Genomic DNA, 25,438 nt, shown 5'->3' with positions numbered 1-25,438 from the left:
GCTTCCCTAGCCATGGAGGAAGAGTACAGCCATTGTGGCTAGTAGCCACTGACAGCTTCATCCTTCATGAACTTGTCCTCTATTAAAGTCACCCCGCTGGCATCAGCCTATGGCAAAGCGGGGTGCATCTGTCTCCCTTATTACTGACTTTCAGAAGGAATTTTAAAACACCCCTGTTTACCCAGGCGTTTGGTGACAGAAGGGTACTGTTCCTTTCAAATGTAGAATCACTGGTTAAGGGACTTTTTAAAAACTGTTTTAGAAGGTTTTAAACTCTTTTTATAATACTTAGAAATATTATTGATGTGTTTGCCACCCTGGGCTCCTTGGGGAAGCAGGGTGGGATATAAACTGAAACAAGAAGTAATAATGATGCTTTAATGTTATTGTCATTCTTTACGTTTCTTAGTCATTTGTACAAACATCTCAAAACAACTTACAAATGAAGAAGTGTGCATGCACACGAAAGCTCATACCAAGAACTAACTTAGTTGGTCTTTAAGGTGCTACTGGAAGGAATTTTTTTATTTTTGACTATGGCAGACCAACACGGTTACCTATCTGTAATTACAAATCATAGTAAAAGACACAAAATATAAAAAGCTAAATAATTGAAAGCAATGCTCAATTGGTAAAATACACAGATAGAAGTACCCTGTCACTGAAGACTATTGAATAGGCCCTTGACAACAACATGTGAAGTTAATATAACTGAACAGGGAAGTCTTCGATTCTGGATGGTACTAAATCAATTTTTTTACCTGCACGTTCGCTGCGAACTCTTTCTTCAGGATGGCATCTTCTTTCATGGGCACTTCCCATGGGAGCTCCTACTGCTATTTGCTCAGGTGCGCCATCACCAGGAACAACTTCCTCTCTCACAGAATGCCTCAGCTCAACACAATACTCGTCCTTCCCCAAGTTGTTGGGTGCTCCCGGCATCCAGGCTTTGTAGTTGTAGGTAGACTCATCTGACCACCTCCATTTTCCACTCTGTAGAGTGACGAGAGAAAGTAACTAAGGGGACAACCCAGACAAGAATTTCAAAAAGAATGGGGGAAATGCAGAGAACAGTGCCCCAAAATATATAACACTCACTTTTTTTCCTCCTAGAAAGTAAGGGGAAATGTCTGTGCGTGTTATGGAAGAAATGCCTACGGGTGGCATGCCTACGGATTTTTCTCCTCTAAAAACTACGTGCGTGTTATGGTCGGGTGCGTGTTATAGAGCGAAAAATACGGTACCTGGACTTAATATATACCTCGATTAATTTCTACAGGAGACTTTGTGTTTTTTTAAGTCATAACTAGGAAAAAATGTAATAATCACATATAAAAGAAACAGTATACAAGAAGTAAATAAGGAGGCCATTTACAGGATAAAGGAAGTCTTTTATTTTTATGTTTGTTTTCTTTATGTAAAGGGATAGGAGTTTAATTTTGATAATTAAATTGTCAATGGTGGTGGGTTTGTTTGTATGTATGAGTTGTTGTGGACTATGTTGTAGCAGAGAGTCCTCCACACTCGCCCACCCCCTATCCCCCCAAAATAGTACTTCTGTCTTGTCAAGATTCAACCTCAATCCGTTAGCCGCCATCCATCCATTAGCTTTTGGCTGCCATATGTCCTGAAAGGTCTGACACAATCTTGAGATCAAAAGTTGATATCAAACTGTTTTAAAATGCATATTTGGGGGGGCATGATTTTTCAGCTCTCTCCTAATAATAATAATAGTATTTTATTTATATCCCGCCCTCCCCAGCCGAAGCTGGGCTCAGAGCAGCTCCCTCTCCCCCCCCCCTCTCTCACACATTTGTAGAGGTCTCTTGCAAAGCATGCACCTCAGCTCCAAACACACATTCAAGTCTCTGGTGTCCTCCCATATATGTGTGGTATTCAAACAGGTAAATACACTTGGATCCATTAAGTTCTAAAGATCTACACTGAGTGGAACTTAACTGGATGCAACTCAGAATGCTGGCTTGGATCAGCTGTGGGGAACTTGCAACCTTCCTGATCGTGTTGGACTACAACTTCCATCATCCCTGACCATTGCCCATCCTGAGGTTGATGGGATTTGGAGCAGAACAACATCCTGAGGGCCACAGCTTTGGGTTAGACCGATGGTTGGATCCAGCACAAAGCAGTACATAGTAAATACATAGCTCTTTACTCTGCCTTTTGAAACATGAGATGTATATTTTTAGGATCCACCTTGTTTCTGTGATTGTGAGTTGTTTTAAACTGTTTCTAATATTGTGCTTTAATGGCACTTTATGGTAAAAGGCAGGCAAATCCTCACCCTCATTTGCTCATGAGCTAATCAGACTATACCATGTCGTTATCTTCTAAAACATGCCAGGGAATTTTCAAAATGAGTTTGTTAGAGCAAAACAAATAGATTCATGGAAAGTTGTAAATTTCAGAAATTGCCCCCTGAATTAGGCAGGACCCCCACAAATATCCAGGGACTATAGCTGACAGATTCCTGGCCCATCCCTAGTGCCATAACAAACACAGATATATGCAAATAAAAAGAACAACAACTGTACCTTGAGATACTTTGAAAATGCTTGAAATGGAGAATGGATAAGAATGGACCTTGGATTCTCTTTTTCCATTGCAGAGTACAAGAGATGGATTGATGCTGTTTGCAAGAAACATAAAGCCTACATCTGCAAACATGAACTCTAGAAGAAGGGAGACTGTCAGTCTAGGGAAGGTTGGGTTAGATGGATCAAAGCACATCTCCTTGGAATCAAGGGAGTCAGAAGATGATCCAGCAATGTTACCACCTCTACAGTTCATCCTTTGTTATGCCAAGAAGATCTTCCTTCAAAAGATGACATCTATCTAGTCACTCTCAGCCCTTATCCAGGGCTGGTCTCTGAAATACTGTTAAGATCACCTCTGTTGCTTATGCTCTTGGCTCCAGGCAGTGCAAGGACATTAAAGTGAACAACCCGTTTCTCATGGGTGTTTATAATGAGAGAACACTTGATCTGGTTTTTCTTTGGTTCATTTTGATGGAACAAGGCATCGGTCTTGCTTGTTAAGGTATCAGGTTATGTGACCCTCAATCTTGTTTCTAACACAGAACACAATATGAAACTTCCCAACTCTAGAAGTTGCAAGAAGGCAGATGTTGACCCAAAACAGAAACACAATAGGGGAAAGCCCCAAACTAGCAACTAGCAGACACCTTGGAGAACAGATTTCCTCCAAACAGAGCAGTTATAACTTATTTCATCTCAGGTGGGGTCTACACACATATTAAAAATGCTGAGAAAATGCTTTTTGGAAAAAAAACAGTTTTAAAAAAGGCATTGACTTTGGCATAGCTCACTGTTGCCTTCTAGTGTCACATTTGTCTATTGCACTTCACAACACATTTAAAACATTTTATTTGCAGCTGTATAGCTCAGAGTTAGTGAGACAAAGCTTGCTTACTCAGAATACAGGAACTCACACTCTGCATCTCACATACACAATATGACCAACTTTAAGTATACCTGCAGAAACATGTGAAGTCACACACACACACACACGTAACATCTCATTCACGCTATGATGCAACCTTAGTTCCCACTGCCTTACTACCAGGTCCATCATTTTGACCGCAGTGGTCTCATCAAGTTCTTGCCAGGAGCATATAATAGCTGCTGCAGTACAGGGAAGACAAGAGTGTTGTGACAATGTACTGCCCCTTCAGCCAGATGTCACAAGATTTCTATTGCCCCTGGTGTTAAATTCTGTAGTCAGACCTGCTTGACCATCCCAATATCACACAGCTAGTCATTCTGGAAATGGCCTTGCATGCCCAAGGTCCCAATGTTCAGTCAGCAGCATCTCAGGTACACAGGATCAAAGTAATGCTGAGAGGTTGGAGACTTGTTAGTTAGCATAGATCAGCCTTTCCCAGATATTCCTATGGGATAACTCAATGGATAGCTGCTTCCTGATCTGCTCTTGCAGAGAGTGTTACATAGGAAGCTGCCTTACAGAAAGTCAGACCATTGGTCTATGTGGCTCAGAATTGCCTACTATGGCTGTCACTGCAGTGGTACTGTCACACTGTAAGATCAAGCCTGGACTGCCTTGTAAAATCTCTGCTTGAACGGCTAAGTTCAGAGTGGAAAATTTTGCTGGAGATCTTTCAAGCACTTTTTAGTGTGTGTGTGTGTGTGTTTGTGTGTGTGTGTGTGTCCCCTTTCTCTTCAATGTGTCATTTCATATTAGGGATCATTAGGAAAGGATTGGGATCAACCAACAACTGACTTTCCCAAATCTCTCAAATCTTAGGGAGTTTGAGATGAGTGGCCCTTAGTATGAAAACAATTAAGTTCCCACAGGTCTTTCTCTGGGCAATCTCAAATCTCTTTAGCAGGGGGGTTACAGCAAGATCTCCACATGTTTGGCAACAGATTGGCAAGGGTTTATGACTCCCCATTGACAATGAGAGCAACTCATATTAAGGGTTGGTTCTGGGGAGGGGTCAACATGTAAATGCAGAAATGCCAGGATCCCTATGCCCTTTTAAAATGTGTGGGGGGGGGCAGTTTGGGGGGGGGGACAGGTTATTGGGCTGTTGTTTTTATTTTGTTTATATATTTTGTGGTTTTATATTTTGATTTTGTCCTGTGAACTGCCCTGAGACTCCCGGGTGTAGGACGGTATATAAATTCGGTAAATAATAATAATAACTTAAAATAAAACAGTCATTCTATAACACCACACACCTTCCCATCCAGCCCAAATTGTCCAGTCCAAGAGTAGGTGTTGGCGCAGCAGGAGGGTTGAGTACCTTGCTGTACAATAATAAGCATGTTGATGTTTTTGATGTAAAATGCTTAAACATTAATAATAATAATAATAATGTGCAAAAGAAAGCCCATGTGCAAAAGGGCCATAGCTCAGTAGCAGAGCACCTCTTCTGCATGCAGAAGGTTCCAGGTTCAATCCCTGGCCTCTTCATGTAGAACCAGGATTGTGCCCTGTCTGAATAACCCTGGAGAGCTACTATCATTCAGTATGAGCATTGCTGAACTAGATGGACCAAGGGTCAGACTCAGTATAAACCAGCTTCCTATGCACTTCCTATCTGACCATCCCAGAGCAGGTTAGGTCAACTGAGAAGGACAGAAACGCACCAGAAAATATATGCATAAAAGAGAGTTTATTAAGATCACCATGTGCTGCATGCACAGAAAAATGGCATAGAGAGAGATCAAAGAGGTTGCTCTTCAGAGAGGGGATGAATGGGAGAGATGGTCTTTCACTCTGAGGGATGGGAGAGGGGTTAATGCGATCAGAGAGAAATCCACCAAGCCAGCGTCTGAACAGGCACAGTTTGGGAACCACAGTCTTCTTTACAGTTCATGCTTGCAGATGTAGGCATTGAGTTTCTTGCATGGAGCGTCATTCCACTCCTTAAAGCCTAAAATGCAAAAAGACATAACAAAAAATTACTACCTCTTGCTCCAGTGAGTGTGGTCATCACTGATAGCCTCATCCTCCATAAATCTGCCTAATCTTCTTTTAAAGTCACTCAAGCTTCTGGCCATCACTGCCTTTTTGGGGGGTGAATTCCATAGAAGAACCATGTTCTCTCCTTTTGTCTGTCCTTGATCTTCCAACATCCAGCCTCATTAAAGGAGGACTCAAAATGTTAAGGCCTTTAATACCTGGGCCGTCCAATGAAGCTGGATGTTGGAAGATTGAGAACAAGACAAAAGGAGGTACTCTCCATCAGGAAAATGTGCAAATGCTTTGCTTACCTGTGCTTAGTCTCAGCTCCACACAGTGTTCAGCATTACGGTAGTTGTCTGGCTGGTGTTTCATCCAGGCCTTATAGTTGTAGGTGGATTCGTCAGCCCACCTCCATCTCCTGGTCTGCCGAAACGAGACAGAACAGATCATGCGATGAAGGGAATGATGGGCCCAGAAAGAGAAAGATACCATTGGAATGACACCAATGCAAAATGAACTGGAAAGGTTGTCCAATGGGGAGCTGTTACCAGCTGTGACGCAGACAGTAGAGGAGGCCACCCATAGAAAATAATGGAGAAACAGCATGTGGGATTAAATTTGGGAGATTGTTGAGGTAAGAGTGGAACGGTATTGCTAAGGAGCCGCTGCTCAGTTCTGATAACCAGAAATGGAGCCCTACTCTATTTCTTGGTCTGCAGGAAGGAGACAGAACAGATCATGAGATAAAGGAAGTGTGAGGAGCCCAACACAGAGATGATTTGGAGAGGCTGGCCTGTGGGGAGCTAATGTCAGCCATGATAGAGAAGAAGAGAAGGACTCTCATGGAAAATAACAAAGTGGTGTGTGTATGATTCTGGGAGATGATTGGGATAAGGATGGCATGGAATTGCTATATAGTCACTACTCAGTATTGATGATAGCCAGGAATGAAGCACATGAGAGAAGCTCACCTGACGGACATCGTGGAGCCCAATCCAGACGTTGCTTATTTCTTGCTGGTAAGTAGAGATGTGCTCGGCCACCAAGAGAGTCTCTGCTTTGGTGAGGACAGAGGCGAGGTGGGCTCCACGGCCATAGCTCTGGCACTCAATCTGAGGACGGAGAAGAAGCAGGGAAGTTTTGTCCCCAATGGTCATATCCGACCATCAAGATTGGTGCTGTCCCTTCTGACTGTTACCTAGCCTTCTAGGTGCCCAAGGAGACATATCGCCAGAACATGAACAACTGTGGAGACTGAGATGCTGGCCAGATGGAAATCTGATGAGAAACCCATAATAAGGTAGGGAACCCCTTCCAGCCTGAGGACCGCATTCCCTTCTGGGCAACCCAGGGATGAAGGAAGGAGAACTGGCACCTGGTGTGGGGGGTCGGGGCAAACCACATGTGCGTGCACCGTATGTACCGCACATGTGTATGCGCCATACGTACAACGGTGGGATCCTTTGCTCACGGCTGCTGTACACATGGTGGTGGAAGGTGCAACCGTGAGCGGAGGATCCTCTGTACATGGCTGCAGCAATGCGACGGCGGCGGGGCGAGTCCCCCATGGGGTGCCTTCTTGTCACCCCCCCCTCAGAGGCGGCACCCGGGGCAGAACGCCCCCACCCCCCTTCCTCCACCACTGGGGCAACCTGTTGTTAATGGTGAGCAGGACCACAGGCAAAAGTGGGCAGAATAATGAATGTAAATGATGCCTTTGTACCAAAGGCTAGTTTCCACTCACCCTTCTATCCCCCATCCAAGAAGCAACCTTGGAGTTCAAGGACACATTCCAGTCCAGCAAAACCCTCAGGGAAGAGGGTGTGTGACTGGGGAGGAGATGTGGACTAGAGAGATCCTTGAGGGCCCGATCAAATGGGCTAGATTTAGTCTCCTGGCCTGTGTTTCCCCACATTGACAACAAGAATCCCTTCTTACCTCAGCCTCTTGCCAGCTCAATTTATTATCAAAATATGCATAACAGTTGCCCTGGTTTTGCAGCCACTCCCTGGCACAGGTGTCGGCCTCAGCTGTATGGAGAGAGGATGGGGGGGGGAGATGCCCCAAGAAGGCAGAGCAGTGAGAAGACATGTCTTTAATGTGCTCTCTGAAATCCTACTTCCATCTACACCATATGTGTCATTTATTTATTTATTAAAAACATTTCTGCCCTGTCCTATTATGCAAAATAGGGCATTTATGTGTGGCTATGTCTGCTCAGGAGTAGGCAGCCCTGCCTTCCTTTCTAAACAGGAAGCTGGCATCCCTAGCCAGATGTAGGTCTATTCATGAACAAACAGACTTCTTAACCTTTCAAGAAACCCACAGGTGGCATTTTGGGACAAGGAGGGATGCCTCCTGGGTTTGCTGGAGAGGACACAAATAACTGCACATAGAAATCTGCCTTATAATGAATTAGGCCATTGGTATCCATTGCAGACCAGTATTGGCTACCCCAGGGATGGGGGATCTGTGGCCTTAGACTCCATTGAGAAAGGATAGATAACTTTAAAATCAATGAATTATGGCCTAATTTAAAACACTCTTCTGCTCTGTTCTAAATAGCCTACTGTCCTTTGAAAATATAACATGCACTTTAATTACAGCTCAACCCAACAACAATTTCTGGGTAAGCCTCAGACATTTATAAAATTGCTCACCTTCCTGGAAAGGACTGGAAATTAGGATTCCAAGAAGGCAAAGACTGAAGTAGGTGAAGAGTCCCATCTTCTGGTTGACCTTTGAGGGAGATGAATGTACAGCATGGTAAAATCAAAGCTACATTCATTGGTTGCCATACATACAATGGGAGGGAGAGAAGGAGGAAGGAAGGATTGCATTTCTCTTTTATTTGAACTTCCAAGAACCAGGAAGGTTCTCGGAAGGGAGAAACTGGGAAAGAACTGGGAAGAAGGGAGAAACTGAAATTTTGAATAGTTGCCAGTGTTATGAAAGGGTATATTGACATTGATTTAAAGGGAGCATCATCAGCTTCAGTTAGGAACATTTTGTGATCTTTTTCTTTTAGATGCTCATGAAAATTCATTACATTTTAGTGCAAATTTCTGTTAAGAAACACCACTTTGTATGCAGTTTTGAGTAATGTACACATTTTTCCAAGCAATTTCCCCATATATAATTCATTTTTGGAACCACTATTTGGTTGGAGAACTGTATCATAAAATTCAGACAAGTTTGAATTTCGAAAGGAGAGCTGTGTTTCAGTTTGCCTATTTTTTTCAGAAAGTGAGAATCTGATATATTTGCCTTTAAATCAATTTTCTCTCCCATCCCTATATACACCCCCTGGTGGTTATTCAGTCTACCTGTTAACTGGAAATCAAATTTCGATCTGCACACAAATGAGTCCATGCAGCTTTTCTGTTCAGCTTTTGTGCCAATTTTCTTCTCTGTCTGATCTTCTTTTTCTGTCTGATTTGTGAACTTAGGGCTTATCTGCACTTTCTCCTTGCTTTCTAGGCAAAGGTTCAGGCTTTCCAAGTCTGTATCTGAGCAGGGTTTTTTATTCCACCCCCCCCCCCAGGGCTTTCCATGGGAAAACCAAAGTTTCACCACTGAATTGGAGCAAATGGCAGTCTGTGGAAAAGCCAATTGCTGTTTGCTCTGATTAAATGGTAAAATGTGAGTTTTCCCAGGGAAAGCTCTGGGATTAAAAAAACCAACACAAAACCCTGATCAGACACAGACTTGGAAAGCCCAGTTCTGTGCCTAGAAAAACAGCATAGAAGGAAGCATGTATGAGCCCTTATCTGCTTAGTGACAGAATTATACATTGTTGTTTTCCACCAGTTAGTGGAGTCTGATCCATTAGGGCAGTGATAACCAAACTCGGCCCTCCAGCTGTTTTGGGACTACAATTCCCATCATCCCTGACCACTGGTCCTGTTAGCTAGGGATGATGGGAGTTGTAGTCCCCAAACAGCTGGGGGGCCAAGTTTGGCCATCACTGCATTAGGGCAAATAGGAACTGCCCCACCAACCTCAGCCTGCCCTCAGCTAATCCTCATTTTCCTGCTTTCCTATTTACAACCAACCAGTGAGCGGCTCTGCCTGCCATTGGCTGTGGCTCCATCAACTGTTGGCCTCCCTGCCTTTGGCCCTATCAATTCTAGTGGGCACCAGCCACCCTCACCACAACTCCTTGTTCACAAACCTTTCAACCATCTCCCTCACGGCCTTTGAAAAAATCCCTTCACCAAGACTCGTAGATCACTTCCACAAGCTCTTACCTTGCGATGCTGTTCTTCTGGGTGGACCAGTGTGGTTGTCAGCTGAGCCAGGTGCCTCTCTGATGGTCTCACCTAGTCTGGGCGGCTGTTATATAGACCCCAGGCAGAGGTGGTGCAATACCAAGATGAGCAGAATGCTGCAAGGAAATCCTGGTCTGATGCCTTCAGTTTTGCATAATTTAAGGCCAAATCAGTGGAATGTAGCTTGCATCAACCTCTCTTTCAATTTGGTGGGGAAAAGCAAAGTGTGGGGGGGGGAGTTTTGAATCCATTTCCTTATGAAGAGGAACAGGAACCACATTCTTAATCAACCATGGAAATACTGGTCCGATGTCTTCAGTCTTGCATAATCCAGGGCTGAATCGGTGGAATGCGGCTTGTATTACTAGCCTTGAGCATTGCAAAAAGGGCATCATGATACCCTTTAGTTATCTATAAATTTGTTACATATGATCAAAAATAAATATTTAGGTGTAGAAAGGCATATGGTGTTGGGGAGGCTTTTTAAAAAGCGATATTATTAACTAGGAGATTAGGAAAAGCATTTATGGGATCAAATTCCAGAGAGTGACTTTTTTTCTAGCCCAGAGCTTCAGCATCCGACCCTCCCCAACACAGCTTTTCTATGAAATTATTGCTTAGCATTCCTGTCCTCTGAGTAGTCATCCTCAGCCAGACCGCAGGGGCTTGGATAGTGAACATAAAGCTTGGGCAGGTGAGGATAACTACTTGAAAATGATTTACAGATGCTATTGAACTCTGAGTAGGCTTGCTAAGATGTATAAGACTGAATCAGAGAAGTGCTGGAGATGCAGTGAGGTTGAGGGAACATTCTTTCACATGTGGTGGACCTGTAAAAGCGTAAAAGATGATAGGGAAATAATCTATAATGAATTGAAAAAAATTATTTAAAAGTACTTCCCAAAAAAACCCAGAGTCCTTTTTGTTGGGGATAATTCAGATGGAAAGTCCCAGGTGTCAAAAAAGATTATATATGTATGACACAACTGCAGCCCGTGTTTTATTAGCCCCAAAATGGAAAACGAGCGAGGCCCAACTAAAGAAGAATGGCAACTTAAGCTGATGGAATATGTGCAGCTTGCAGACTTAGCATATAGAATAAGAGAACAAGAATAACATGTGTTTGGAGAAACTGGAAAATGTTTATTGAATTTATGGGGGGAAACTGTGTACACTTTAAAATGCTGGCAGCATTTAGATAAATTGAACAGTGTAAATAAGTTTTGATGGATGTAATAATGGAATACTGAATGGTTTAGTTTATGTAAAATATACAGGGATTTATGATGTGCAAAATGAACCATGGAAAGAGAAGAAGGGAAGTCTATCTATCTATATCTATCTATCTATCTATCTATCTATCTATCTATCTATCTATCATCTATCTATATCTATCTATCTATCTATCTATCTATCATCTATCTATCTATCTATCATCTATCCATCATCTATCTATCATCTATCTATCATCTATCTATCTATCTATATGCTTGGGCAGGTGCATATGGATGTCTGCTATAGACAAATCTCACAGTTGTGAAGATGTGTTACAAACCCAAACAGACTGAATTCCATGCGTGGCAGTTAGCATGTACACAATGGGTTCAGCTTGTGAGAAAACAGCTAGAAAGTCCACATCTGTAATAACTCGGCTACTATAGACACAAACCTTCACATGAATTAGCCTGAGGGTGCCTTCAAAGAACACTTGTGACATAGAGCCCAGTTCAAATCAAAAACCAATCAAACCTGTGAGACATCAGTTCACAAAAGTCCATTCAGTGAGGCAGCTTTCATTATGCATCCACTCTTTCCCCAGGCTGGCCAGCGGCTGCGGATGCATTGTGACAGTCGCACTATGGTGTGACCAGAGGCTACAGACACAAAACACTCGTACGCAGCTACCCCATGTTGAGAAACAATGGCAAAGACAAGATCAACCCGAGTGATGTTTTGTGAAACCTCTCCACTGTAGGAGGCATCAATGGAGAACCCTGAGGCCTATAGATTTCCTTATGGCCTGAAAAGGACAGCTGAAAGGTCTGCGTGCAAGGATATTTCAGATTTTTGACAGTTCAGCCATAAGCCTTTCTTCCTTAAGTCTTTCTTGCTAAATCTCACTTTTGCTTCGATCAGTGAACTATAGGGTAATTTGGCTGATGACAGGCAGGAGCAATAATATCAGCTGCAAATAAAAACCTGTGTCTCGGGATATGTCCTTGCATTATTATTTTTTAAAAGTGAAATGATGTCTGGCCACCCTGTTGTTGATTCAGTCTTAAGAACAAGAGGGTAGACCACAATATGGCATAATGGCCTATGGGAAATACAGTGCCAGCTCCTTTTTAGGTTTTGAAGATCACAGGGGTAGTCTGTTGGGCATGCCAGTCTCTATATACTTATCTGTATCCCCTGAGGAAAAGGGATGACTACAAAGCAGATGTGGCTAACCCTTTTGGGGCCAGTAGGCACATTTGTATATTAAGAGGAATTTGCAAAGAAATGCTAATGAATTTTTATAAAGACTTAACCCCCCCCCCCAAAAAAAAACAACCAACCTCTCCCCTCCCACAAACTGATGTGGAAATGTGGAAAACTAAACTTAAGAGCAGAAGAAATGAAGAACTGAGAGATCTCAAAATTGAGTTTCGCCCATCCCTACCTGTACACCACTAGTTCCCAAATCTTATATTTTCCAACCGCCCCACTGAACTTCCTGCCCCCCATGCTTCCATGGTGCCACCTGAAACAGACCGTTTTGATTTGGTGTATGGCAGGGTTGACTTCAGAGGGTTCCCAGGGTTCTTTGTGGAAGAATCCATGATGGTCTAAAACTGACAACAGTTTGTGGTGCATGTAACATGACCTTTTCCACCCCAACCTTTCGTCAAAGGTTGCTGTGATTAAATTGAGCCCCAGGTATGACATTATGTGGTCCCTTGGGTAAGAGCAGGGTGGAAGTTTGACTCCAGAAGAATCTGAGCTGTTGACTAAGATTTCCTCTTTTCAGTGGAAAAAAAACTTTGCTAAGTAAGTCCATTTTATTAATTATTATAATTATTCCAGTTGTTCTTACTTTATCTGCAAGCCACCTTGAGTCCCTTTTAGGGAAAAGGCAGGGTATAAATGAATGAATGAATGAATGAATGAATGAATGAATGAATGAATGATCTTTATTATTTGGACACTAGAACACATAGACATCCAACAAAGCTGAATGTTGGAAGATTCATGGCAGACAAATTTCTTCACGAGGCACACAGTTAAACTACAGAATTTGTAGTGATGGCCACCAATTTGGATAGCTTACAAAGACCATTGGGCAAATTCATAGAGGATACGGCTATCGGTGGCAACCAGCCCTGATGACTATGTTCTGCCTCCACACCACTAGAGGCAATATGCCTCTGAATGGCAGCTGCTGGAAACCGCAGGAAGGGATAGTGTGCTTGAGCACAAAGTCCTGTTTGCAGACTTCCTATAGGCATCTGATTGGCTGCTGTGAGAACAGGATGCTACTAGACTGGATGAGCCACTGGCCCAATGTTCCATACAACCCCAGTGAGTCATTTGTGACAGAGGTCCACACCTTTTGGCCTCAGATAAAAATCTCCTGGCCCAGCCATCTCTTGTGTAATATGAACAGTAGCACATCAAGTCATTTCCTTAACCTGCTGCCTGTGGTCTTTCATCATGCCCAGATGAGTCCTATATAACATCTTCCTGTGGAGCAGGACAGACCATTGAGGAAGACTCAGCAGGTAGCTATACGCATCTACCTTCAGAAGAGAGTCAGTTGAAGGGTCCAGGTGAGCAGTTGGGCTTCCCTGATTTTTCTGTGTCATCAATGCTGTTTTACAATGCTATGCTTCTTGTGTCGTCAACCTCCAGACCTCTTGTGGAGGAGGCACACAAAGAAGGGCCTCAGATGAGAACTGCAGGATCCAGGTCTTGTTGCAGATGCCACTTATAGCAAGACTAATACACTTTGGTTAAGATACAGGAGGATCCAAATGATGGAAATCTGAATTCCAGACCAAGCCACTGTGGTTTCAACCATAGACACTTCACTGTCTGTTGGCCATCTGTAAAATGGGCACAAATTGGGCCTGCCTGCTGTGTTGGGTTGGATGAATGATTGGTTTGATTCCATATTATAGGAGCAACTAGGAATGCAGGATGAAGCCTTATACTGAGTCACATGACTGGACCATCTAGCTCAGTATTCTCTACACTGGCTGGCAGCAGCTCTCCAAGTTTCAGGCAGGGTTCTCTTCCAGCCTTTCCTGGAGATGCTGGAAATTCAACCTTGGTCTTTTTGCATGCAAAGAGATACTCTACAACGGAGCTATGACGTTTCCCCTAAGGGGGCTCTGGGGCTTCACCAGTAGAGCATCTCTTTTACGTGCAGAAGGTGCTGGGTTCAATTCTTGGCAGCCGCAGGTAGGAATGGGAAAGGAACCTGTCTGAAACCCTGGAGATTTGTTTCTAGTCAGCAGGTACAATACTGAGCTTGGTGGACCAATGGTCTGACTCAGTATAATGCATCTTCTGAGGTTCCTATGATAGCTTACTGAATTTGCCTGGGACTGTGTGGTCTCAGGCAGAGTAAGCAGCAGAGATGTGTAACATTGCCATCTGCAATCTGCAGTGAACATGAGGCTGTTGGTTTGGTCTAAATACTGAAGACCTGTTCTGGCAAATAACCAATGGGATCCACAGTTGGAAAGTACATGCTGCAGATCTGAATTTGCCCAAGGATGCTCCAGCTTGGGGATTCTTATGTTCTTCTGGTCCTATTTCCTTATGTAATTTCAGGTGAACCAAGAAAAAAATGGGGTCTCTCACTTATCTAAGTGTCTTCCTGGCCAGTTTCCTGGTTTCAAGCTCCCTTGTGGGAGGTAAGTCTTTCCTGCATTCTTCAGCACTAATGGAGCAGGCATAGTGGCAGTTCTTTAGCTGCAGAATTTTTCCAGAGTTAAAGCATATTTCATCTGTATAAAAGCATTTTTACCCTGGTCCTTAGCAGTGGCGTAGCGTGGGGGGTGCAGGGGGGGCCAGCCGCACCGGGCGCAACATCTGGGGGGGCGCTCGCACTCTCAGCTCTCTGCCCCTACCTGGCTCACTCACTCTCTCTCACTGCAGTGCTGGCTGTACGAATCCGATCCGAGCCGCCGGGTCGCCGCCCACTGTGGAGGGCGGGGTGCCAGGTGTGCGGTGCGGACAGAGAGTGAGGGACTATCTGGGGGAGGGACAGTGCAGCGGCCGCCCAGCACAGCGCTGAGCGTGGGAGAGAACCACACCAGACCAGACCAGGCAGCAGCAAGAAGAAGCTGGCAGCGGCGGCAGGTTAGGGGTTAGGGGGCGCAAATTACTTGCCTTGCCCCAGGTGCTGACAACCCATGCTACGCCACTGGTCCTTAGCCCCAAAGCCCCAATTCCCCCAGCAGCTTACAGATCTGTTTTAAAAAACATCAACCTTTTCCTGGTTTACGATCTAGAAGGCACAGCATGAAATGATATCCACCACAGCTGAATGTTGAAAGATTCAGGAGAGGGCATAGTTAAACAATGGAACTCTCTCCCACTACAGGCAGAGAAGGCCACAAACCTAGAAGGCTCCAAAATGGGGCTGGACAAATTCATGGGATTTCCAAGTGCTAGCAGTCAGCTGATTGATAGTGGTTGTAGAACCCTGTGCCTTAGTTTGACATCAGACTGTGTGGGCTTCATCTGATGTCTTGGTTGTGTAAGGTGGCAGACAAGTCGATGGTCTCACCCACTTGCCAAAATGGCCCAACGGGGATTAGGAAAGGTCAGGACCAGCCCACTGGCCAGATTCAGCTCCCAAACCCTGGGTTTGAGTGTTGGAACAGAAACCAGGAGATCAGTCTTCAAATCCCCACTTAGCCAAGAAGCTCACTGGGTGCGTTATGTATTCAGTGGTCTGTGTTTGCCTGAGCTTGAGCCTGGACTAAGGATTCTGAGCCCCTGTGTTCTGATTCGAAACCTGATATCCAGTCACAGAACATTTCAGGATTTGTGCCTCTGCCATTGGCCCTTAAACTCTGAGTTATGATTTGCAGCTTGGAAGTTTGGACAGCCAATCACGTTGGGAGTGGGAGTGGCCCAGGCCTTCAGAAATGTATATAAGCAGTTGCTTTGCCCCTGTTGTCCAGTTCTGTTAGTTCAATTAAGGTTCCTGCTGTTATCACTGTGTGTTTCCTCATGGGAACCCACCTACACTTCACGGTGATCTTTGGCCTGGCACTATTTCTCAGCCTAACCTGCCTCATGGGGTTCTTGTGAGGATGAAGTGGGGGAGGGAGGGAACCATGCATGCTTGTTGAAGAAAAAGGATGTAGTAATGATGATGATGATGATGATGATGATGATAATAATAATAGAGATTATTATTATGGTCTCACCCCCTTCCTTTCGGTTTATCTCTCTCTCTGCTGAGCAGTTAAGGCTGACACTTGTGCCAGGGAGTGGCTGCAATACCAGGGCAACTGCTATGGCTATTTTGAAGCTAAGATGACCTGGGAAGAAGCTGAGGTAAGAAACAGAGGGGGCATCAAGCCTTGGGTTAGGTATTTGTCACCGAGGCCACTCTTGGGTAAGATGTTCCAATAAGTTTGATGCTTCCCCACTTTCTAACTCTCCTTCTTTCCATCCTGTCAGGTTTGCTGACCTGAAGGCAGTGGAGGCTGTTCCATTTGGAGAAATGGGGCATTGCTCCACCAAGCTCAGTCTGCCCACAACCAGCCCCACTTGCTTACCCAGCTCCCTACTTATAGCCAGTCTAGGAGGAGGCACTAAGCACCATCCTCCTTCTTATGATGCTGGAGGAGAACAGTGGCATTAAAAGCCTTTCCTACCTTTCCCCTTTGCCCAGATCGAATGCCAGAGTTACCACCGTGGGGCACACCTTGCCTCTATCCTCACTGTTGCAGAGTCTCTCGTGGTGGCTGATCACATCTTCGCTTACCAGACAGAACCCAGCAATGTGTGGATTGGACTGCATGATATCCGACATGTACGTATCTAGACCCCTCTGTGCTTCTCCTCAGGCAATGTTCCCAAGAGAAAACAGACGTCCTTGTATACAGCAGGGCACATTTCGGGAATCACTGTGCAGTCTATTATGTGACACAGATTTGGGCTCATGTGAGTCTCAAAATCCATTCTTTTTATTTTTTAAATTACTTTTTTACAAAGCAAATTAGCAAATAAGAAAGAAAGAAAAGCAAACAAAGGGGGGAAAGTGAATGAGAGACACCCCTGCAAATTCCATCAGAATAATAATAATAATAATAATAATAATAATAATAATAATAATAATGTCATGTGTTGCTTTATTCATGGAAATGACTCAAAGAGACTTATGGATACAACATAATTACTAAAAGCAATTGCAATAAACACAATCAATAAAAACCTTTAAAAAAACCGTTTACATAATTAACAGGTCATTCAGATCCTGTCCCATTAAAAGAGGCCACAAATACTTTAAAACCCTTCCAATTAAAGGCAAAAAGCCTGGATAGAAAGGAAAGCTTTTGTCTGGCACTTAAAATTAGGTAAAGATTGTGCCTGGCAAACCAGCATTAAATTAAACATATGTGTCGGTATAAGCCATCCAGGTGCCCAAACAGCCATCCACACAAGACTGACATTCATAGAAAACATGTTAAATGTATCAAAAGGGGTGAGGTTCTTGGACCACTGTGTGATAGATGGTGGGTGTGACCCTTCTAGGATGGAACTTATTCCAGAGACAATAGGGAACCAGTAGATCTAGGTTCGGGGAAGACATTTTGCTACCCAAGGCAAGGTAGATATTAATCAGGGCTGGCCAAATTATTTTTCGCACCTGAGTTTCAAAATCCAAATGTGTTTCCTTCCCCCTTTGGGTAGCAATAGAGTAATTATAAATTAAATAACAACTCGGAACTGAAAACTGCCTTATACTGAGTCAGAACATTGGGCTATCTAGCTCAATAAAATCTACACTGTCTGGCAGCAGCTCTCCAGGGTTTCAGGCAAGGTGCATTCCCAGCCCTAGCTAGAGATGCTGGGGATTGAACCTGGAATGCAGATCAGGTGCTCTACCATTGGATTATGGCCCTTTCGCAGTTTTATGTCCTTCACAACATCCACAATCTGCTGCTTGAAGTGGCCACCTCACTTTGCCCATTGGGCATACTGGCCTTGCACCAGATCCCGAACTGAGGCTTTTGCTTCGCCTCCACGCTTATCTCCATGTTCCTTTCTCTCTTCGCCTTCCAGAACGGCAAGTGGAGGTGGTCAGATGAGTCTACCTACAACTATAAAGCATGGATGCTGGGGGCACCCACCAAACGGGGCGGAAATAAATATTGCGTGGAGCTGCTACGTTCCGTGAGTGGGGCAGCTGTTCCTGATGCTGATTCACCTCAACAACGGGAAGAAAGAGTCATCATTAAACGTTCAGGTGAACAGTTTTGGGGAGCTGCTATCCAGGAGGGAGGCTGTCCTGTTCAAAAGCATCTCGGTATCTCTTACACTGTGATACAGAGGTCAACCTGAGATGGGTAACTAGGTCCAGGAGAGATAAAAAGCCTCAGCTGAGTTCCTGATGCCATTGGAGCAAGTTGTCTTCTTGGAGCTATCCAAGGTTCTGAAATGCCAGCTTGATTCTACATATTACCCAACCAATTAGGCCACTCTGGAGTGTCTCCCATAAGCTGTGACTCGAGGAGCTGTATGCTTGGAGCTATCCGAGGTCCTGAAACTTCAGCCTGACCCTACTTGCCACTAACTGAATAGGCTTCTCATGTCTTTTCTTAACCCGTGAGCCCTCACTTGTGGTCAAGACAGGACCCCCATCCTTGCTCCATTTAGTACCACTTCACCGCTATGTAGAGGAAAAAGTGTGATTCCCAGGTGGAAAAACCCCACTGACTGGATTGGGGTAGCAGAATAATTTTATACTTTAGAGTAGGAGGTAATGCTACCTATTGTGTAGCATGGACCTCTTGTCTGTTTTTGAATATTCCTGCCTTGATCCATAAGAAGAGCCCTGCTGGATCAGGCCTAAGGACCATAATAGTCCAACATCCTACTCTCAAAGTGGCTAAACAAATGCCTACGGGAAGCCCGTACGTAGGGCCCAAGTACAACAGCACTCTCCCCACTTGTGTTTCTCAACAACTGACATACTGCCTCTGACATCCCAAAAGTATTGGGACCCAAAGCTGTTGACTGTTATACCACCCCATAACAGGTGACTGGTTCTCCCTCTAGATTTCTCAAAATGGAATGATGCAGCATGCCACAAACAGAATGCCTACATCTGCAAGCATGAACTGTAGAGAGGGCATTGGCTCAGCCGTCATTTCAAGATGGAAGGAACTCAGATGAATGGGACTCCCGATGGAACTTCTGCAATTCCAGTACATCTTGAAGACTTGCCTTTGCAAAGGAGAAGGTCTTCTGGGACAACCTACACAGAATCTTCTAAACCCAAATGATACTGTACCCTTTCAAAACAGTCTCTGGGCATTTGTCTGCATTAGAAACTTTAAGTGGTTTAAGTCATTCTCTCTCTCCTGGGGAACCCTGGGAACCACAGTTCTGTGAAAGGGATCCTTAACAGAAAGCATCCTATTAAACATAAAACAGCATAAAACTAGAGTTCCCAATATTCTCTGGGGGAGAGCCATGACAGTTAAAGTGGTATAAAACCTGTTTAAGTCCATAATGCAGACATGCCCTCTGAAGTTAAACCTTAGTTATCCATATGTTTTGCCTACACACCCTTCAGTGGCTACAGCACAAACAAATGCTAATAAAATCTTCCTTAAGTGTATGAATTTTCTGGTGAGTGATTTCTTTTAATATTTTCTTCCCTCTCAGCTGGCGACAAATTCCAACACCTTGGGTCTAGATTTCTGCTTTGGGGAATCCCAGTTCCCCTTTGTTCTTTGTTTTAAATCAAGTGTCTGGTACATAGGGATCCTCCATATGGCCTCTTTATTCCACACTCATCCTGATTTGTTTGCAGAAAGTTTATGCGGTGGTTAGATTATGTCTGGCCTTTCTTGAGCATTCAGTCTGATTTGTTTATAGGGCAGTTATATGACAATGAACATTCATCGTCATTTGCTCACATGTCTGCCCATTAGTAATTCGTCCGTCCAACACTTTTCAGTACATTTCCCTGTCACTTTCAAAAAATATTTTTGCAGATAGTCAGGTTTTTTTAAAGTGGATTTGTTATGCAAAGGTGACAGAGTGGCACATTGTTATGCAAAGGTGACAGAGTGGCACATTCCCATCATGCAAACCTAAAGTTCTAGTATGTGCTCGAATCTCTCCCACAAAATACTGATAGTCGAGAGCATGGGTAGGCAAACTAAGGCCCGGGGGCTGGATCTGGCCCAATCGCTTTCTAAATCCGGCCCGCGAACAGTCCGGGAATCAGCATGTTTTTACATGAGTAGAATGTGTCCTTTTATTTTAAATGCACCTCTGGGTTATTTGTGAAGCATAAGAATTCGTTCATATTTTTTCCCCAAAATATAGTCCGGCCCCCCACAAGGTCTGAGGGACAGTGGACCGGCTCCCTGCTGAAAAAGTTTGCTGACCCTTGGTCTAGAGTCCTTATAAGGCTGCAGAGTACTTCATAAAGTTGTGCAGACAGAATTGAAAGTTTGTGAGGAAAAGAATGGAGAAGGGGTCAATCCTAGGGCAAGATCTGCTAGGATGAGCAGCTTAGGTTACAACAGGTTTCCAGCTCAAGTGAGTGATGGGCTCAGTGAGCATTAAGTACCCAACCCCTAACCAGCCAAAGATATGTCAGCGTAGCTTGTTCACCCATTCTGATTCTGGGCTCAGCCAGATGAGCTGAAGCCGTCTGAGTTGAAGCTGGTATAAGCCCCACCTCATGGTGTTTTGGGGTTTAGTGGTGGGTGAGACCAGAGGGTGGAGACTAAGGATGGATTCTAAGCCCGTTCACCTTGGTCATGTGACGTGACGGCATAAAATGTTATGAAACTGCTGGGAAAGGTCAGTCGGAAGAGCATGAGACTCTTAATTTGAGCAAAAGAGTCCTCCATTGCAGGGGGTTGGACTAGATGACCCTCATGGTCCCTTCCAACTCTATAATTCTTTGATTATTTTTAAAGGCTTGTTTTCCCACTGCCAGGCTTAGGTAGAACAGCAGCAGCAGCAGCAGACCCACTGCAGAACAGCATCTCTGTCTGGTGTAACTTTATGCCAGCTTCAGTCACAATGGCTTGCTTTACACCAGCTTCTTGCGCACGGCATTGTCCCAAAATCTCAGAGGCTGGAGGGGTGTCTGAATAAAGGCTTGGTTTGCACAGGCAACAGAATGAGGTGGTAGAATTGTGCAGTGGTTATAATGGAGTGCTCCATTTCGGATTGCTCTGGGAGGAATCATATGGGAGCTGACTGTGTCAGACCAGTGGTCTATCTAATCCAGTAGGAAAGAGAGTAGTTCTGCAGGGTCTCCTGTACTATTCTTGTAAGTAGAAGGCCAGCACACAGTGAGTGTATTGGGGTGGATCAATTCTCCTTGAATTCCTAGCGGAAGGGATGGCTAACTGATGGTCCTCCATGTCGCTGAATTCCCAACTCCCACTAGCTCCAGCCATCAAAGCCAGTGATGGGAACTGTAGTCCAGCCACACCTGGGCAAAGTATAGCCCCACCTGGTCTAAGGGTTCTAGTGATCTGGGACAGAGTGGGTGTTTCAGTGTCCTGCATCTCTTTGCTCATGCCTGCGAGTAGCAGAACTGGAATTAATTACAGGAAACAAGCAATTATAAGCCAGATCTGCTGTGCTACATCATGCTGGCTAAGCCAAACTAAGGCGAGATGGCTGATGGGAGCTATATTGGTCGTATGCATCCGTATCACTTTCTGAGCTATCACTGTCAGTTTCAATATCTCCTTCTTTTGCTTCTTCACAATTGCTGTCATAGTTATCACAGATTTCTAAAAACGCAAGGCTTGGCTGGATTTAAACAAGCATTTCTACTCTTTCGCAAGTGAAGGGAGGCATTGAAATGTTCGTGCTGACAATGGCAGTGCCCCCTAGAGGCATAAATGCACCTTGCTCTTCCATTTCAGAGTTGTAGTCTCAAATTACCACTCAGGACTTGCTTCTCCTCTTTGTATCTGATGCTGTGCACTGTCTTACATAAAAGTCTTCCTATCACATGCTTTTTCGAAAGCATTCATGGGGAGTAAATATATGCACACCTTGTTTTAAACATTTTATACATCATTCTAAAACAATATATTCTACAACCCCTCCCCCATTCATTTTTTTCACGGGGGGGGGGGTGTAGAATTTGGAAAAAACAACAATAGGGAAAACGATTCTGTCCCCACCTAGAGCCTTCACATCTCTACATAGGGTAGGGTTGGGAAATCTTTTCCAATTTATGTTATAAACAACTTGGGGGTGGGGTGTCAAATGCCTGTAGTGGTGGTGGGTTCTGATGTAAAGTGAGCAGAGCAGAACATGTACGTTTTATCTTTGTGCAGTAGGCTAGCTTTTCCACACACCCCTTGCTGTTACTGGATTTCAGGCAGCATTACAGTGGTACCATGGGTTAAGAACTTAATTCATTCCAGAGGTCTGTTCTTAACCTGAAACTCTTCTTAACCTGAAGTACCACTTTAGCTAATGGGGCCTCCCGCTGCCGCTGCGCGATTTCTGTTCTCATCCTGAAGCAAAGTTCTTAACCCGAGGTACTATTTCTGGGTTAGCGGAGTCTGTAACCTGAAGCGTATGTAACCTGAAGTGTCTGTAACCCAAAGTACCAATGTATTAGAGTTCAATGAGATATTCCACCCAGACAAAAACACACATGGGGGCTTGTGGGGGGGGGTGGCCTGGGAAGAGAGGTTGTGACCAGAGAATGGATGCCGCCTAGGGATAGCCCCTAGAGCCAGGGCGAGAGGATTGAAGGGCTGCACTGAACCCCAGGTCTGAGGGTCTCTTCCCTTGTCAAAAGTAGGTTGTGCACATGGTTCTGTCCTGAAGTATCTTGCGGCAACCCACACCTCTCGGTATTCACTGCCTAAGGCAGCTGCCTTGCTGTGCCTAATGGTAGGATTGGCCCTGTAATGAAGTCACAGATGGTGAGTCTTGAGAGAATTGCTGGTGCAATGTAGAATATGTGTGTATGTGTTTAATAAAAGGCTCCTGTGAGTTTGACGTGCTCACCCATAGATCCAAGTTGGCCACTGGGTCCTCTTGGACATAAACTACTGCAAGAGGCCTTCTTGTTCATGCTCCTCAATCTTGCCTCCTCATTTGCCTTCAGTTCTGACTGATTTCTCAGTCCCTGACTCCTGGTTTGCCCCATTGTTTGTGGTCTCTGGATCTAATTGGCTAAAAGTGCCACTGACTAACAATAACAAGCCCTGAGGGACGATTTATGAAACTTTGCTCTTTTAGGAGGCTTCTGTGGAGTCCCCCAAGCCCTGAGGGTTTCCTTGAAAGCAAGATCTAGCGGAGGGCGGGGGGGGAGGGTATTTCATGTCAAGAACAATATTTGCATATTTTAGTCCTCCAACAGCTTAACCTGAGCGCCTTTGGCCTGGTTGGCAAAACCCACTTACTTTTGTTTTTATTTGTGTACTGTATTATGACGGTTCTGTTCTTACCTTCAAGGCTGTGTGTTCAGACAGTAGCATAAACACCAACTGTGACAATTACATTAAATTATATATGTGTGTGTGTAAAATAAGTACAAAGCAGTGTTGATGATAACACAAACATCCTGACATTGGTAAGCCAATTAACACCTCCAGTGGAATGAATACCCATGATCTTGATTCAGGCTACAGGTGAAATAATTGAACTAAAACAAATAAGATTTGCATTTTACCACGGGCTTTTGTTGAGTGTGTGTGAGTGTGAGTGTGCACGCGAGTGTAGCCATGACATTTGCCCATTTGGCCACACACCCTTTGCCCCTGTTAGCAAATAGTCACCAAGTACAAGAGTGAGGGACGTGGGTAGCGCTGTGGTGTAAACCACTGAACCTAGGGCTTTCCGATTGGAAGGTCAGCGATTCAAATCCCCGCGATGAGGTGAGCTCCCGTTGCTTGGTCCCTGTTCCTGCCAACCTAACAGTTCGAAAACACGTCAAGTGCAAGTAGATAAATAGGTACTGCTGTGGCGGGAAGGTAAAGGCCTTTCCGTGCACTGCTCTGGTTTCACCAGAAGTGGCTTATTAATGCTGGCCACATGACCCGGAAAACTGTCTGCAGACAAATGCCGGCTCCCTCGGCGAGATGAGCGCTGCAACCCCAGAGTCGTTCATGACTGGACTTAACTATCTGGGGTCCTTTACCTTTTTACAAGAGCGCAACCCCAGACTGAGAAAGTGACCCAATGAAAACCCAGATCCAGTTGTCACTGGGTTAGTTTGGGGCATGCCACTCCCAGTACTAATAGCAACCTCAGTTGTGTGAGTGCTGATCATTATGGCACCATCTATGCACAAGAGGGAAGTATCAGCTGGCTCAGGGAAACCCCAGGACTGACATTATTTTAAAAGGAAAAAATCCTTAAGGAAGGGAAATCCCCCAAAACATCCCATTGAAGACAGAGTATGCTCAGTGGTCAAGAAACGCTGACTGATTATTGAGGAAGTAGAGGGGTGGAGAATCATGTGGCAGGTTATTTATTTAAAAGGTTATTTATGTATGCCACTACAATGGCCCATGTTTTGTTAGCCCCAAAATGGAAAATGAGCAAGGTCCCAATCAAAGAAGAATGACAACTTAAGCTGATGGAATATGCGCAGCTTGCAGATATAATTTATAGAATAAGAGAACAAGAAGAACATTCATTTAAAGAAGATTGGAAAATGGGGGGAAATTGTGTACACTTGAAAACGCTGGAAGCATTAAGATAAATTCAACAGTATAAATAAGTTTTGATGGAAGTAATAATGGAATACTGAATGGTTTAGTTCATATATAATATGCAGGAATTTATGTTTTGCAAAATGAACCATGGAAAGAGAAGAAGGGAAGTCACTGTTATTTTAAGGTTGTTTAAATGAATATTTTAAAATGTAAAACAGAAAAATCATGTGGCAGAATTTGAAGGGAGAGATAAATTTGAATCCTTCTCTTTTTTCAGGAATCTGTTCAATTTGCACATGGAGTTCATTTATCTTCACAACAATATTGGGGGACAATTTGGGCTGAGAGGGCGAGCATGTCTGCAGCACAAATGGATATCCATTTCATATCACCCTCACAATCATAATATCTGCCAAATCATCGTGGGAATTGTAGTCTATTGAGAGTACTAGGAATAATTGCTTGCAGGATTTGGTTAAAGTCAGAATCTGTTCTATGGCCCCACATGACACCCAGAAGCAGCAAGTGATCGAGTCAGCACTAGTTCCCATTGTCATTTCCCAGTTCATTTACAGTGCTGCTGGGCAGCATTATTTGAAAGCAGAAGTCCACAAATTTGCATTCCATGCAATATCAATTCTTCCCCTTTCTAGTGAAAAGGTCAACCCATAATCAGCCTCTAATTACCTCGTGCGAGCCGGATAGATGTTATTGTTGGCCATCTTCCAAGGCGCCCCTAGCGGCCCCCTGCACAGCACAGATTGTGTCCATGATGGGCACCTAGGGAGGCTGCAGACTGCT

The 25,438-nt window shown here is 44.3% G+C and overlaps 3 protein-coding genes across 3 annotated transcripts in view; 2 read left to right on the top strand and 1 right to left on the bottom strand.

Moving 5' to 3' along the window:
- OSGEP (O-sialoglycoprotein endopeptidase) overlaps window positions 1-25,438 on the top strand; it is a 244,986-nt gene that overhangs the window by 64,052 nt on the left and 155,496 nt on the right. The gene's annotated exons all lie outside the window — the stretch shown is intronic.
- On the bottom strand, window positions 5,248-9,785 carry LOC310691198 (C-type lectin BfL-2-like). Its single transcript, XM_083470865.1, has 6 exons — window positions 9,720-9,785; window positions 8,130-8,208; window positions 7,408-7,499; window positions 6,441-6,581; window positions 5,778-5,892; window positions 5,248-5,437 (listed from the first exon to the last, which is right to left on the bottom strand). The coding sequence occupies exons 2-6, from the start codon at window positions 8,194-8,196 to the stop codon at window positions 5,370-5,372; spliced, it is 483 nt and encodes a 160-aa protein (XP_083326991.1). The 5' UTR covers window positions 8,197-8,208; window positions 9,720-9,785; the 3' UTR covers window positions 5,248-5,369.
- Window positions 16,212-19,593, top strand: LOC310691206 (regenerating islet-derived protein 4-like). The gene is made up of 4 exons (XM_083470873.1): window positions 16,212-16,298; window positions 16,639-16,779; window positions 18,033-18,216; window positions 19,029-19,593. The coding sequence occupies exons 1-4, from the start codon at window positions 16,278-16,280 to the stop codon at window positions 19,094-19,096; spliced, it is 414 nt and encodes a 137-aa protein (XP_083326999.1). The 5' UTR covers window positions 16,212-16,277; the 3' UTR covers window positions 19,097-19,593.

The sequence above is a fragment of the Podarcis liolepis genome, assembly GCF_965112155.1.
Source record: "Podarcis liolepis genome assembly, chromosome: 13".
Taxonomy (NCBI): Eukaryota; Metazoa; Chordata; class Lepidosauria; order Squamata; family Lacertidae; genus Podarcis; species Podarcis liolepis.
The sequence above is the reverse complement of the archived record's forward strand: the minus strand, read 5'-3'. Positions and strand labels throughout refer to the sequence as shown.